The sequence below is a fragment of the Empidonax traillii genome, unplaced genomic scaffold, assembly GCF_003031625.1.
Source record: "Empidonax traillii isolate 1590-97213 ecotype Southwest subspecies unplaced genomic scaffold, ASM303162v1 scaffold128:size1411021, whole genome shotgun sequence".
Classification (NCBI taxonomy): Eukaryota; Metazoa; Chordata; class Aves; order Passeriformes; family Tyrannidae; genus Empidonax; species Empidonax traillii.
Window position 1 is genome coordinate 207,231 of NW_020955321.1, and position 17,050 is coordinate 224,280.

The 17,050-nt window shown below is 46.5% G+C and overlaps 1 protein-coding gene across 7 annotated transcripts in view; it reads right to left on the reverse strand.

Moving 5' to 3' along the window:
- PAK5 (p21 (RAC1) activated kinase 5) overlaps positions 1-17,050 on the reverse strand; it is a 167,085-nt gene that overhangs the window by 11,170 nt on the left and 138,865 nt on the right. For all 7 annotated transcript variants that reach the window (XM_027883530.1, XM_027883532.1, XM_027883529.1 and 4 more), the window contains 2 exons: positions 5,958-6,758; positions 997-1,488 (listed from right to left, as the gene is read on the reverse strand). In XM_027883530.1, the coding sequence (XP_027739331.1) occupies positions 997-1,488; positions 5,958-6,758 (1,293 nt within the window). The remainder of the gene's footprint in view (positions 1-996; positions 1,489-5,957; positions 6,759-17,050) is intronic.

The window sequence follows — 17,050 nt, forward strand, 5'->3', positions numbered from 1 at the left end:
CCCAATTCAGTGCTGCCCTCCAGCAGAGGCAAAGCCAAGCCCAAGTACCCGGTACAGCCACGCACTGTGCAAAGAACTGGGTGAAGTTTGCAAAAAATTAACTTTGAATTAAAAAATTTCAGGTTTTTGGAGGTTTTAAAGAAACCAGTCTGTCATGTGCTGAGGGAAGATCCACTTATAGTCAAAATACAGAAAACGAAAGATAGAATTAAAAGGTTCATTCTCACAAGAGGCTTCCCTGAGCTCCTGCAGCGGTTTTGGTGTTAATCAGCATATTTACAAGTGATCTTGAAAAGGGAGCAGGGGACACACCCCACTAGCTTCTTTAAGGGAATAGGAAGTAAAAAAATGGAAAAACTCTTCAAGTTGTACAAGGTACTCTCAGTCCCAAACAACTGGGTGAAAAAATGGCAAATGACAACCAGTGTTCTGAAATTTAAAATTATGTACATGGGGAAAACAGTCTCCCATAAGCACCTGTGGGCTTTGAACTGGCTGCAACCACTCAGGAAAGGAGATGTGGGAAGTAACACAGGTGGTTCCATAAAAAAAGCACTGGCAGCTCTTAGCTCAGTGACCACCAAAATGCAAAGGGTTAGGAGAGGAAGGAGGAAGGAAATAAAAAGCATGTATATTCCAGAATACAGTGCACACGCTTCTTGAATAATGTGGTGAGTTTGGACCCTCCCTCTTGGAAGGATAAACTACGTCAGGAAACAGAAAGAGGCACCGGGCTGTGTCTGTGCACCTGATACCCTGCACGGACCAGCTGATACATTTCTTAGCTAATTGCTGTGACAACATTACAGGTTTAAAGCCAGGAGGAGATGCAGCTCATTTAAAACTGTTCTGGTTACACAGTATTAACACAGCACAGATGCCTGCGGGACTCACCACCTCTTTTAGAAAGATATTAATTTGGCTCTTGAAGATGCCATTTGGCCCACGACTCCTCTTGAGCTGGCAAAACCCACCACCCCACCCAAAACAACTCACCTCATTGAAGAGCAGCTCCCTCCTCTGCTGTTTCCTGAGATCCATCTTCTTCACGGCCACCTGCTTCCCCGTGTGCTTCTCGGTGGCGATGCAGACGATCCCCGTGGAGCCCTCCCCGATCTTGATGAAGTTGTCCAAGTACTCCCGGGGGTCCCCGGGACTGACCACGAGCTGCAGGGCAGCTCGGAACTGTTCGTGGGACACCCTGGAGGGCTGCTGGTCCGAGGAGGAGCCCCAGCTGGGTGGAGGATAAGCACTTGACGTGATACTTGGGGAGCTGGGGTAGGAGGCGGTGGAAATGTAGGGAGAGCTGGGCTGGAGAGGTGGCTGGTGATAGTGGGGTGCTTTGTGGTAGACCAGAGGGTACTGGTAGCTGCTGCTCGAATAGCTGACTTTGCTCTGACTCTGAGGTAGCTTCACTGGGCCCCGGGGGTAGGTGTCCGACCCCGAGAGCGGTGGGCTGACGACCAGCTGCGCTCGATCATAATCCACCTGCAACACGAAAGGCAGAGCAGTGACAGCTTTCTGACTCAACTGGTTTCCTGCAGGTCCTCAGTGGATGCCAGCACAACGTGCTCCCACGTGTCCCCGTACCTGTTCCCCTCAACATGACACTGCTGCCCGTGTCTGAACAAAGACATTTACACCCATGGGCTGCTGTGCTCTCATCAGCACTCAAATGAGGCCATGAGGGCAGACCATGAGATCTTTTGTGCATCTCAGGTCCATTCTTCTGTCCAGGGACCTGTTTGTACCTGGATTTTAATTCTCAACTCTTAGTCTTATGCTTTTTCCCAGCAATCCAGGGATGAGCCCACCTCTACCCCGAAATCCCTGTCCTCTCCTGCCTTGCCACGCTGCCGGCTGTTGTTTGAGTGACTGCACACATGGGTATGACAAGGAGCCTAATTCAATTCACCATTTCTTAAATCCTTTCCCACAGTGACACACTGCGTAACTGCAGTGTCACGAAACCGCTAATTTTCACCTGAAATCAGAGAAAATCACAAAGGAAATTATCCCGATGGGGGGCCTGGTTCATTTGTAGATTCCTTCCTTTTTTTTTTTTTTTTTTTTAAATTTTATTTTCCAAGCTTCTCTAAGTTTCTTACACTGAAAGCAAACCAATACTTCGCATTTGCAAACAAAAAAAAAAAGAAAGCAAAACAAAACAACCAACGACCACCCCAAAATTACATTTTCTGCCCTGGAAAAGAGAATCTCCACGTTTTCAATACAACATATGCGACTCCTGATGACGTGCGGAGCATCTCGGGGCAGGGGGGTGGTTTGACACAGGCTCATCATGTAGCACAATTACAAATAATTATGGCAATGAGTTCATTTAATCAATCAATTCCAGTGGCAGTGCACAGGGATGGACAGAGCAGCAAACTCTACACAGCTCACGGTTGCTACTATTACTGCTGGCTGCCCGCCAGGAGGCCCTGATCCATGTTAGTTAAATGCACATTAATCTGAATTTGGCAGTGTAATCAAGGACCCAACTGAACTGTGAAATTGAATTCTGCGGTGGAACATCATTTGACCATTTTATGCTAAGACTGCAAAAAGAAAAAAAAAAAAAGGTTAAAAAAAAAAATCTGCCGCAGCATCAATTTATCACTGAGGGCTCTGCACGGAGAGGAGGAGTTTGGAGCTGGAGTGGCCTCGGAGCAGGGAGAAAAGCCTCCAGGATGCTGGTTTTGCTTAAGCAGAAATCTACGTGATTACAGCCATAATTTCCCTTATTCTGCCAGGCAGGGGTGGCCATAAAATAGAAGAGAGTCAGAGACACCATGAATTTCGTGAAGGACGTTACATCTGCCAAACTAATTAACGCAGGAAAGTGCTCAGATGGTTTGGTGGAGGGAGGGGAACTCAATCTAGCCCTGTCCTATATATATGTGTACGCAGGGACACATAAATTACGGCTTTGGGTGTAAATACACCGTTTTCTTTAGAACTGTGGAGACAGGGAAAGCCTTGTCTGGAAATTCAAGCTGGATAAATCCATGCTAATTAATTATTTGAGGCTTCACCCATGTCTGCTGTTTCTGAGTATGCCCTAGGCTTAACACATTGGCAAAAATATACTCTGCAGTGAAATTTTAGAATGAAAATTCAGAGGTTTGGTGTGCTTGCTAGGAAATCTGTGAAAGCTTCTTGAGGTTAGCACTGCAGTACAATGTAAGCCCAATTACTTCCTGAATCCCAAGAAATGTTACAAAAAAAACAGGCACTGTAACAAGTAAATGAGCTGAACCTCTCCTCCCAGGCTGCGTCCTGACGCTGTGCCCGCCATCACGGCAAAATCGAAAACACTTCATGCCACTAATAATTCTGTTTCTGCTGCTGAATGCAGGTACCTACTGAAGGGAAATTCTTTAAACACTACAAAGGAGAGAGGAAACCAGCCCTGTGCTCACCCAAGATTGGGTCAAAGGGGCAGCTGAGGCTCTGACACGACATCCATCACGGTGCCGCTGCAGGCTGGGTCACTTCACCAGCTCGCGGCACCTCCCGCATCTGCACGTGGCCACGGCGGCAGTCGGGGCTTTTTGGCACTAAAACGTGGATGAAACGCTGTGTTTAAACTCATTCCAGTTCCCAGCCAGTGATGCCTGTTCTGCACCGCACACAGAGGAAACACCTGCTTGTTCCTAAGGGGTTCCTTCCTTTGAGAACCTTCGGCTTTCAGCCGAGCGGGTGTCCCTGTCCCGGTGCGCTCTGCAGTGAGACTGCGGCAGAGATGGCAGGTACAGCCCTGCAGCCAGAGCCCACGTCCTGCCTGTCCCTGGAGAGATGGACTCACCTCTCAGCAACACAGAATGGATTTCTGATTGATGAGGTTTCACTAAAAGGTGTGGAAGGGATGGTCTGTAAATCTCACAGAGATCACAAGGGCACTCTCTGGTGCTTTGCTGGTGGAAATCTCCAAGACTCCCTGTTCCATGCACAGAGGTGGCAGCACTCATGCAAAGCCACTGGCGTGTGAATGAGAAGGAAAAAAGGGAAAGGTTTCTGTTGGCAAAGGCTTGGCCCTTTGCCAGGCTGGAGATGTCCTCCTGGTGCCGAGTGCCTGCAAACACAGAGCAGGATGATGGTGGTGCTGAGCAGCAGCCAGGTTAGAGAGAGAGACCTGGGGAGAACACACACCATGGTCCCTTGGAGGAGGGACAGGAGAGGGTCACGGAGAGCTCCAACTGGAAAATGGCAGGGAAAGGAGTCTGGAAATAATAGGGCCCAGTGCCAAAAGCTAAGAGGGCTGCCTGCGATGAAGAGGAGGGTAAAAAGAAAACACGAAGAGCAGAGTGGCCAAAAATAAGCAGGACGAGTTTGACACCGTGAGACAATACTGAGGTGACTCCATTGACCACAACAGGATGTAAACTCTGCATAGTGAGGGCAACACTGCAGGCCCTGGGACCCCATGCAGGTATTACTGGAGTTAATCTCCAGGACAGGAGAGGTGGATTGGAGGGAACCAAATCTGAGCCTCTGGCTTCCTACACCTCCGTGGTGTCACTGCACCACTGATGATGAAAGCGGGCAGACAACGGATTTATCTGACACCTCTCACCTGCAAATAATACTGAAGTAAGTCTGCTCTTCACATTTACAAGTCAAAATGAATATCATTGTAAAAAGCGCTTTGATGCCATACAGACTGTTTCACTGCTGACTTCCCCCCCCTTTTAACTACACTTTACAGCCAATCCCATTTGTAAAATATCAGATTTGAGATCTGATTCTCATTTAGTAAGCCCATTTGATGAACCATTATCTGACTAATGCCTCCTTGAAAAGAAGATTCTTCAGCAATCACCCAGGACAAGAAACTGCTATTCACTTCCAGGAGCTGTGTACAGGTTTGGGAATTGAAACTGCTGCACTGAACAGTGAATCATCAAGTTTCAATACACCAAGGCTGTAAGGAGTGTTTTTGATGCAGGAGGGTGTCTGAATTATTGGATTTGTCTTTTCTAAACTGATGAAACCAATGGTTTCAGTTAAGAAAATGGCCACTAACCCATCCCAGATTTTCCTCACCACTTCCAGAATCCACACTGAAGGCCCCACTGGTGCTCAGTTACTACCACACGCACACACCTCCCACTGCACCCTGAGCTTCAGAAAGGCACGTAAAGAGACCTGATAACTTTTTTACTCCCCCACAATTCAACCTCCAGCTCCAAAACCCAGGTCTGTGCTTTCATGCACCTAAACAGCTCCCTCCCTCAGCACATTTGGCAAGTCACAGCAACCCAGGACTTGGAAAAACGAGCTATAATCTCGGTGCCCATTGCCAGGGGAACTTAGGAACATTCAGTGCAAGCCACGCTGAAAAATCATCTCTTGCAGAATATCAGATGTTTTAAGCAGGTCATCGTCGTGGCTACGTGACCAGAGGTGTGAGGAAAGTGGTACTCCCAAACTCTTTGCAAGGTAGGGTAAGACAGTTGTGTTCCTCAGTAAAGGGTAAGAGGACTATGCTAATTGTAACAGGAGTGCATATGAAGATGCTAGGTCCTTGAAAACTACATGGAAATTAAATTGTATTTTAAGATACACAAATACTATCCACATATTTTCCAAGGAACCCTCCAAGCTGACCCTGTCGAGAAAGATAAATTCTACACCGACCTACGCCGCCTTACCCAAAAGGTTCCTGCAGATGATAAGATCATTATCCTTGGTGATTTCAAACCTGCCTTTTAAACCTATCTTAAACCCTGACATCCATTTTCACAGACCTGAGTAAAGAGGGTGTGTTTCTACACCCACCAAGCAGCAGCCACGCAGCTCCCAGGGATGTCACTGGCCACGTTTTGGCACCGTGTGTCCAAGCAAAGGCTCTCTGCCCCTAATTTTTTGCACACCCCTAATGTTTTGCACATCCCTAATGTTTTGCACTCCCTTTCTGGAGAGGCTGCTCCCTGCAGGGCACGTCAGGTTACCTTGGGGATGCCTGCTGCGGTTTCGGACAAGCGGGGGTAGGTGTAGGAGCTGTAGGAATGTCCTTGCTGGTGTGCTTTGAAGGCGCTCGCTCCGTAGGGCATGGCCGGCTCCTGCAGACCCGAGCCCGACCTGGACCTCTGCCTCATGGTTGGCTGAGGGCTCGCTGGGTCCACGTAGGACGACTTGGGCCTCTTGTCGTAGTCATCCTTGCCTAGGCCGTGTCCCCAGTCGCTGTCACCGTACTCCAGCCTCTCCTTGGGGCACTCGCTCTGCACCGACGCTCGGGACGGGGTGTACGGGAAGGGATCTCGATAGTCCAGGGAGGATCCGCTGGGGATCCGCTGATACTCCAGCTTCAGGCCGCCGTACTCCAGCGGTTTGGGCTTTATGTCCAGGTGTGCGTGGTAATCTGGGAGGAACCTGGAGAGGTCTGACTGCAGGGGTGTCACTTCCGAGTAATAGATGTCCCGGGACGTCACCTTCATCATGTGCCCGTTCTGCTTGGCAGCGTAGCTGCCCTTGTAGTACCGGTCTAACTCTTCCCCGTAAACAGTCTTGTCCCGATATTTTTCCACGACATACTCAGCTGTAGTGTCTGACTCACTGGAGTACTGGGAATACGTGATGTAACCGTTTTCCTCCTGGTGCCTTGGCACATGGTTTGCGTTTCCTTGGTGGTGGTGGGTGGGAGGGCTTTCCTTCCGCAGGGAATTGGACCGTGTCACTGAGATATTGTCAAACTCTTCCAGCAGGCCGTTGATTGAAGTATCCTTTCGAGGCTTATTTCCTCGAACAATAGTCTGGGAATAAGAAATTGCTTTGATTAAATACTGATTTTCGTTTAATATCTGATCAAGAAAACCACCGGTAAGTAACAAAGTCTACAATTCACCCAGAAATACATGCAGTGATGTGTCATGTTCTGCAGTCACATATCTCCCTGCTAGAAAAAAAATCTCAGTAAATTCTTACAGCAGGGCAGAAAGGAAGAAACAAAGAGGGGTTAAATCCAGGGTGGATCACAGGCTGGGATTTGGCATGCAACCCCAAGACACTCTTAAAAAGCCCAATTTAAGAGGTGGGTGTTCAGCAGGCAACAATAGAGACATTTAAACATTTAAAACCACTACTTATTTTCTGTTTGTTATTATTCAGTTGTGTACATCAAGCCAAACTGGTGGGCTGAATCAGATTTATAGAGCATACATAAGCTAAACAAAAATCATTCAGCGTTCACTTCTACATGTTATTTTAACAAACTGCTGGAATGGAAAGTAGCACAAAGTTTAGTAGGCACTTAATTTTCTTGGGGTTTTAAATTTTTTTAAGAAACAGCATGTTCCTGAGTAGCAGAATTGCCACGGGGGACTGACTCTTAGTTAACTTAGCATAAAAGACACTTGGGGAAGAGGGGAAAAATACTTAACTCCATCTCCTTACAATACACAGCACCCAGCAAAGCACTGTGCACAGCCATGGCTTGGGGACATCACGGATGCCTTGTCTGTGTCCCGCTGATGCAACACCCTCCACAGACCCCCTGCCCATCCCTCCTCCCTTCTGTCCAAAACACTGGTGGCTGTGTAGGATGGGAGGTGAGCAGTGCTCGGTTACAGCTCTCCTTCAGGAAGGACTGACTGGTTTGAGTTAGCACCACCTGAGGACTGTAACACGTGGCTGCATCCATTTTTCAGCAGTTGGCTCCCTCTGAGCACCACTTCACATCTATAAACACCCGACAAGAGTAAGATGTGCAGATTAGTGGCCAGGGCCATAAATCAGCGTGGCTTTACTGAAAACACATTTGCTTTGCTGATTTACTGGGGCTAAATATCTACAGCTGTATCTTATTTAACTTACTGAGTTTTTAAACAGAGTCACCGTGGTCACCCCAAGGAGTCCCTCTGTGAGCTGCAGCCCACGTGGCACACTGTGGTGTACTGGACACCAGTCATGGAATATCGGATGCCTGGACACTGGATCTGCACTCGTTTGCAACACCAACAGAGAGGCCACTCAGCCTCTGCCTGAAAGCACACAGGGGGCTCAAACTTTGTCAAAACAAGCGTTTCATCACTACTAAAATCACTGTTTCACAAAATTAACGGGAATGTACTTCTCTGTTACTCACAAAAGGCAGCTGAGAAAAGGCAGCCTAAAAGCAAAGCAGTCCTGACCTCACGCTGATCCCTGCTCTGATTTATGTCCGTAATTACTTGCCTAGTTTGTCATTTTGAAGCCAGTGATACTGAAACAATAGGACAGCAAAAAAAAGGGACAGCAAATAGATCACTGCTTTCGCCTCCAAAGCCATTCAGCAGGATGAGAGGAATTGGTTTCATTCGGCTCCAGACTCTTTGGCAAGATGACTGTGGGATCATTCACATTTAATTATCACATAATAAACCAGCAACGTTGGACAATGAAATGCTTATAATTGAAAACAAGACTGGAATACCCAACTGCCACCCCGCTTTCCCTGTGCAATGCCTGCCGAGGAGTAGAGTGCCAATTTAACGCTCCCCACGGGACTGGCCTCCACGAAGGAGAGGTTTCCTGCAGCAGCCACGCTGGGTTTGCACAAAAGGACCTGGGAGCCAGAGGGAACCCCTGGGAGCAGAGCAGACTCTTTGGTTATAGGGAAGAGGAGTTCTCCCTCTGCTCCTCCAAGCAGACGCTGTCTGGAAGCAGGATTTTCAGACACCTTCAGAAGGAAGATTTAGAAGAATGCAGCCGAGTGTTTATGTGTTAGGGAATTCATTTCTGACAAATCCCTGCAGCTCGGGGATTTTCTGCAGACAGGTTCATGCGTGGGAGCAACCTTTTTGATTAGTAGGATTTAAAAATAGTACTAACAGTAAAGTGGTCTTAAAGGAAATTCTGATTTTCAAAAAAAAAAAAGCCCAAAAAAAAGGCATTTACCCCCGAAGCCCCAGTCTGATGAAGCTGTCTTGGATAGCTCTGGGACCTCAGTGCTGTCTCATCCTGACTGATGAAGTTAAGGGGATTAAGAACTAAACTCCTTTTCTTTTATCCCGGCATTTTAAGGATGACTACTGCCAAACACTGACTTGCAAGGATGATGGCTGTAATTTCTGTTGGATTCAGGCTCCACTCCATGAGAAAATTAAAACGGCCAGCTCAAAGGGAGGACAAATTTACCTATTCCAGAGGCACATTTTCTACTGAGCAGTCAGTGCTCTGTCACTATTACTAACAGTTATTATCAATTATCATAATTATTTATCGCTGATAAGAACAACAATATTTCTATTTGCCTTGGCTTGTTTATAAATTTCACACTTCCCTGATGTGGAAGGACATAGATCACGGTGAGATGCCCTCTGGCTAAAGCAGACAACCTACCCCAACTTTATCTTTTCCAAGGAAGTATCTAGCATCACTCCTACCAAAAGAAGATAATTTAGGAAGTGTTTCACCAAGACCCTATGAAACAATGCTATATAGTCAAGAGTTTTGCTATCTGAATAGAACTTCAGATGATTATACTCAAATGTGAAATACAGTGGGTGCCTCCCTGACAGGCAGAACCATTTACAAGGCTTAAAAACCAAATTAACATCCCAAAGCAGGTATCAGTCTATAGGAGTAATAAGAGGGATTGTGCTGTACAGATGAGCAGAGCAAAAGGAATTAAAAAATAAAATCAAAGAAGATAATATAAAGAATAAAATGTATGTTGTGCCACGTTAACCTATCCTGAAGTCATTTACTACAGAGAAAGTGCATGCTGGGGGCTTGACAGCGCCCACAGCTTTCCTGGGCAGCTCAGTATTTCCAGAATGATGCCAGAGCTTGAGAGCTGCCATAACCATGGCCCAAATTCCCAAAGCTGAGAGTGCAATGTTAATGCCAGAGCTCAGAGAAGTCCCCAGGTTCTCTGATGTGGGGTCTTGATTTGGGAATGATGTGGTCCTGGTTACCAGATCACCAGGCTGGGCACTGCACCAGAGAGCAGAGGGAAAACCTCCTGGGACTGAAATGCAAGGCCAGGAGTCACAAACGATGGGAAATTCTAGCTCTACTTTAAAAAGCAAAACAAAAACCTTGAGAGAAAACATACCAGAAAAAGGCTACATCAAAAGTGACAAAAACACAGTTATCCTGGTAATTAGTGTCACAGGAACTAGACTGGTTTTTCCTGATTTTAAAGGCTTTAGAAACTGGCAAAAAAAAAGTGCTTCCATATAAAGAGGGAATTTTATCTCTCTCTATATTCTACATATATTTACATAGAACGCTTTCTAAATTTTCTAAACTGTTTTCTAAATAACTTGGGGAATTTTCAAAGTTGCTGAAGTAGGCAGTGAAAAGCAAAGCATTATTTGCAAGGGGGCTAAGATTTCCGAGGCCTTTGTCTCTGTCTGTTGGGATCACGTAATGGAAACCAGCACGTGGAAATGCCTGCTTCCACAGGCACAGCTTTCACAGGGTTCACTGTGTAAAGATGGGATGTGTGACAGTCAATACCCCATGTTTATTAAAGGACGTTTTCCAGCGCATTGTGCAATTTAGGAGGGATCGATGCTCCGGGAGATGAGGGAGCACCGGTGAATTTTCTGCTCCCGTTCCCGTCACACGTGAAATCAATGGGGCGCAGTCTCCGTGAATTAACGCCGGGTGCGCCCGAGCTGGAGCTCTCCCGTCATTCCCGCCGCTCTCCGGACAGGTTTGGCGTTTCCTCCGGAGCCTGGTGACAGCAGACATCCTTCATGGTGCTTCTGCAGCGGTCTGTCCTCCGGTGATAAGCTATAATGGATCTGTCTGTAAGAAATGCTGTCTCGCCTTGTTTCCGAAAGGAGATGAGAAACAGCTTCTGTGCCCAAATGCTGTATTAACCTTGACAATAATGAAGTGGGTAATTAACTGTTTTGCCCTAATGCGACCTTGCATTTATTGTCTTTAAAAACTACTATACTTTAGGCACTCGTTAAGAATATATCATCCTTTGTCCTCCTGGAGCTGTGTTTTCAGAAGTCAATGAGGACTCTAAATCTCTGTGATGTGCAGGGTGAAAAACAAAAGGTATTTTAAGGAAAGGCTGCCCTTATGAACAGCCAATCTAAACTCTGATTTTGCCTCTAGCTAGCTTCTCCCCTCATTTGCATTACACATAAACTAAAAACACAGCCTATGCGTAGCTGAAAATCAATTTTTTTTCCTTAAGAGAAGGTGCAGAAAGCACAGATGGTCAGAGTAATCTAAGTGATGGATGTGTTGGTAATTTATCTTCTCGTGTTGCGAGACATTCAAAATATTTGAAGCTGTGTTCATGTTTTACTCCTCAGTGTAAGCAAATGCGAACAGCACTGCCTTGGAGAGAAAAACTAATCCTTGTCAGCTACCCAAAGGAAAACTCTGGCTTTCCCTGTTTCCCAGCTGCAGCCAGGGGTGTAAGAGGTGTCAGGGGTCTGCATTTGATCTGTTCTTACCACAAGAAAAAGTACTTGGAGCAAGAAGGACATTTTTGCTGTGCAGGTGACCGAGCAACAGAACAGGTTGCCCAGAGAGGGTGTGGAGCCTCCCTGTCTGAAGATATTCCAGAACCATCTGGACACAATCCTGTTCCATGTGCTCTGGGATGACCCTGCTGGAGCAGGGAGGTGGGACCAGATGATTCACTGAAGTCCCTTCCAACCCGAGCCACTCTGTGATTCTGTGCCCTCAAAAGAGCTGAAGTCCCTCCAAACTCCCGGGGACAGCCACAAGCACGCAGCCAAACCTTGCTTTCTCCAGCAGCCCAGGGGCAGCACGAGGTGGGCTCCTTTCCCTTGTTTTGAGGATAAATTACAAGTCTGAGGTGCCATCCTGAGGGTTGACACAGGGGCAGATGGGAGATGAGAGATAACAAGACCTGCACATGTCTCTGATGGCTGACTGTACGTGGAGAAGTAAATATGCTGCCAGGGAGGAAAAGCGATGGCAGCTGAATGCCCAGTGAGTGCAGAGCACAGCTGGGATCTGGGACAGCTGCTCTCAAGTGCTTCCACTCTGCACTTAAGGCTTTTCTCCACTGAGCATTCACTTGAGGACAAGTTCTAGTCTCTGAGTTGCCCTCCCAGATGATGGTGTTAAATCCATCCTCGCGATCCCACTGTGCTCCACTGGATGCTTAATCACATTCAAATGAGGAAGATTCATGGAAAAGGACCCAAAAGTATTCCTGTACCTCATCCCCTCCTTCCCCCACCTTATGGTGGCATCGTGGCAGGTTGTGCTTCCCACGCTCAGGGCAGAAGTAACCACTTTGTAACCACTTCTGTGTGATGCTTACAAAACATTAACCTAAGTGGGGAGTTCAGGGCCCTGGAAACAAGCCTTTTGCAACAGAAACTCATCAGATGTGTAGTGAGAAACCATGCTGGGTGGGATGAGATGTCATTTATCACTCCCCACCCTCCAGTAGCATCCTATGGGATCTGCTCCAGTTTTGATCTACAGCCTGTCTACAAAACAGCCATTACTCAGGGTTAGTCACAAGGAATACACAACAGACAGGAAAGTATGTCAGAACATTCCTTCCTGGAGCCTGCAATTTAGAGCTTGGTTTATACCTGCAAGCTTCAGAGTTCACATATTTTCTGTTAGGGATTTCTTCCCAGTGCTATGCATTCTCATCCTCCACATAAAAATAATGTAAAAAAAATGTAATTGTTCCTGGTATCTCAGAAAGTTCCCTCCCTGGGGGAGACACTCTGCAAATTGCACTGGTGCTGAATGACTCAGCTGGGCCAGGAGGTTTGGGTCTCTGCCCCCTGGACCAAACATGCACTTTGCACCACAGAGTCACCTGATAAAACCAGGAGCACGAGAAGGTGTCCCCTGCCCCTTGCCACGAAGTGTCTGAGCACGAGAGCCGCGATGCCGCCTCATGAATTAATCAACCTGATACTGGCAACAGCACGGGACAGGAGACAGGCTGGGAAAACACTGGCATGGCCACATGGTAATTACTGAGAGATGCAGATGATGATGGTGATGATGCTAATGATGATCTACACTGATGATGTAGAAACGAAATTTACTCAGCCTGCAAAATGTGTATTACTCGATGGATCAAAACAAACGTACAGCTAAAGGCTTGAGAGAAGTGTAATATCCTTAACACTGGTGCCAGCTGTTTAAAATTCTTCAAAAGCAAAATAATGGAAAACTGTAAAAAAAAAAAAAAAAAAAAAAGGCTCACCAAAACGGCACTGTGTAATTTGTCACCCCACACGGCAGTTTTAAAAGTTAGTTTCCATGACAACAACAGCACCGTTTCATTATAACCACATTCACCGGTAATTCTTTTGACATTTTAAAATACAGCAACTTTAACAAAACGTTTAGTTTTAAAATTCCGCTGAAATACCTACGTTTGAGTAACTTCTCCTCATTATTTTTTTTTTTAAATACACAAAAATGCTTGTTACGTGTCATTTGAAATGCTATTACAGAATACTCAATGTCAAAAGTAATTATTCAGGGCCTACTTTAAACACAGCTGATATGTGCAATTTTTTATGCAATATGTATACACAGATCTCTCAGGCACACAACAAATGAGAGTGAATTGTGACTCAGAAGTTTTAGTTTGAAAGAGGAAGTTGGTGTACATGTTACTGATGAGTTATACAGCACTCCACAGGGACACGAGTGGAGAAACCACAAACCAAAGTCGTAGGACTTAAGACCCTTCAAAATTTTCTTTTATCCAAACATGGAACCAAAAAGCAAAATGTCCCCCATGATGAAATGCCTCAAAAACATTAACTGCAGGAATTTTACATGCCCTCTTAATAGTGCTACATTTTCCTAAGGCTCTGGTTTCAGCACGACAGTGCACAGAGTGGACCTGCTAAGCTAAAAAGCTGCATCAAACCACACCAAAGACTGCAGTTTCTTGGCCACATTCTGGATAAAATCTGCTCATCAATGTCAAAGTTTCCTATTTTATCAAATTAACATTTTCAGTCAGGAAAAGGAAAAGATCACTGCCCTGGGAAGGCTGTGTCCTGCCCTGCTGATGATCACCAGCAGGGCCAGGTACCTTATTCTCCCCCTTTCAAAGCCACGCCATTTGCCAAAGCCTCTGTGGAATTGTCTTTTTCTTCCCCCAAGGGAAGTTGTAAAGCAAATTCCATAAGACCTACCGAGCTGTTTCTGCACCACTCATCACCTCACGGTGAGAAATTCTGCAGGAGCAGCACTCCAGAGCTCTCCAACTGGGCTGACTGCAGGGGCAGCTAAAAAACACTGGGGGAAGTTGGGGACATTTGGGGAAGAGGAGAGAAATCCTTCCCCCCAGGAAACACAACTCTGTTTTTCAGCCTCATAACACCAGTCCCCTAGAGAAACTGCAGGGAGGTGAGACAGCAAGAGGAACCTCCAGGGGCCTGGGGTGAGCCCAAAGGGAGCCAGAATTCTCTGCAGGCACAACCCATCTTCATCATTCTTCACGTGGTATCAGCCAGTTGTCCTTACACTTAATATTGGCAGCCTTAGACTGTTATTTTTCCGTGTTTGTATATGGGGGAGGCGTGAGGAAAACAAAACCCCACTTTTCTCAACAAAGGCACGAGAAACTGCGGGAATTAAACAAATATTTAACCACCACCTCCCCAACTGCTTCAACTTTGGTAACCCACCGATGTGCTCCACAGGAGCTGTGGGTCTCCCACACGCTGCTGACACTGAGGCATCCACTGCTACTGTTTTTAGGGCACAGAGTCAGTATTTTACATCTCTATGTGATCAGCGCTGGGAACTGTGGGGCACAACATTGTGTGAGTCTTCCCACGGATGATAGGCATTAAAAAAAATAATCACACTATCACAGACTTTATTCTAAGGTCCAGAAGGGCGTTGGTGTGGGATTTTCATGGAGAGAGGAGGCAAAAAACAGTGGCCCATCCTTCCAGTCTCGCTCACCCATGTTTATTGCCCCACTGTGGTACAGGGCACTGGTACTGCCTGCCAATGTGGGAATGCAGTTTGCTCTCAACTACAGCACCAACAAAAAAAACCTGAAGAGAGGGACAGCCTGCAATTCACGAAGTCACACTGCAGCATCAACCCTCTTTGTAGCTCAGATGGCATTTCCCTGGATGAGGTTTCCCTTGTGCCCCAAACATGCCCATTAACAAACGCAAGGTTGATGGAGCATTAACCCAATTAATGATCCTGGTCCCTTTTTTTCTCAGTGAAAGATTTCTTGCTGTGATTTGATTGAGCTTTCTGAAATATTTAAGTCAAATCCAGTGCAATAAAATTTTACTCCTAGAGAAGTAATTGCCTTCATCTGACAGCTCTGGCAGTGGGGCACTTGCTCAGGAGGGCAGAGGCTCTTGGGTCACTCCGCTGCGGTCAGGGTCATCTCCCTGCTTTTAATTAAAATGAGGATTTTGACAGTCTGGTTATTTAGAAGAAACAATTTAAACTGTATTACTTTTGGCTGGGATTTGCCATGGCAAAGGAAGCTTTAAATACGGCAGATGCTTGAAGACAAAGTCAACACTCCTGTTTCAGAGTACACCGGGCCAGCTCGAGGAGCTCCTTGTGCTCTGCAAGCCGTGGCAGAGGGTTGGGAATTACCTTCCCACTCCATAAATCATCAGGAGGAGGCACAGAGCGGAAGAAGAGGCTGGTGAGTGCCTGAAACCCTGAGGCCACACAGCCAGAGCTTCACTGAGCGACGGGATCACCACCCACGAGCCCAGCAAAGCCCTACCCAGGGCTGAGATAGGCACTGCAATCACAGCCCTGCAAAGTTGGGATTAACACACTGAGGAAGGGCAGGATACTGCGTGCAGAGCATTGGTCATGCTGGCAGGGAAGGGACTGATAAGATACAGCAGGAGAAATCATCCTGCAGCCAAAGACGTGCCAAAAAATGCCTCAGCCCCATGGCCTTAGAACAGTGAGAAAAACTTTAGTCTGCTACTTCCCTAATGCACTCAAATTGTGCACTCCTGGTCACATACAAGTAAGAGGTGCTTTCTAATCTGACTGATGTCTCTGTGGGCTCCTTAGTCCTCTCCTGAAAGTTCACTCCTTGATTTCAGCGAATTCAGGAATTTGTATCGGCAAAATAAAACCAGAAAATAATTTCATACACGTTGCAAATTGCAGCATTCTTTCTTCCAAGGAAGTATGTTACTCTTCCCTTTCAGGGACAGCTGTCATAATGGGAAGTGTAGCCGTAGGAATGCCCTAAGGAAGGAGGACTGACTCCCACTGAGCAGTTTTCACCTGCAAACGTGGATGTATAGCAAAAAATTCCCCTATGTGGAAATCTAATGGACAGGGTCACATTTACAAGGCAGGTGAGAGGACAGACAGGAGGAGCTTCACAAGCTCCAATATTTCTCAGATAATCTTGATTTGATTCGATTTGCTGGGCTGCATCGCCACCCAGTGCACTCTGTCCTCAGCAGCAGATCGGCCCTGACACGCTTAATGAATTGATCTGCCCCACAAAGTGAGCTCCCTCCCCGTCCTCCAACCCCGCCACACAGCACTGGCAAGTCAGGAAGGAGGAGAAGGGCAGTGCAGCCACTGCTGCTGAAGGAGAAACGGTGATGCTTCCCCCTGCCCGGGGTGTGGGATGGGAGTCAGACCCCATCTCCTGCCCCAGGGTGTTTAACCAGGGTGGTTCATAAAAACCGGTGTGTTTAAACCAGATTTCTAGTCCTGTATATCCAAGTGCTTCAGGAAAGTGCTACTTCATGTGGAAGCATAAGCCTTTAGCAATCAGGATCTTCACTTGCACTGTGCCCAGTGAGAACTATTAAATGCAAACTAGGACATAGATACCAATTACTGTTCTGTTCAGACTACAAAACTGTAAAATTCTGTACAATTCACAGTCTCTTGCTATTCTTTTAACTGTCTTTTAACTTGCTATTCTTTTAACTGTGTGAGCCAAAGCCTGTTGGATCTCAGCAATTAAAAAATAGAAATGCTCATCCTAAACACTTCTCTTTCGTTCACCTTCCTCTCTCCAAAGATCTGTATCTGCAATGCCCTTTTTCTTTTTTTTTTTTTCTGGCCCACACAGTTCATTCCACAGACAACAGAAAAGGTATTT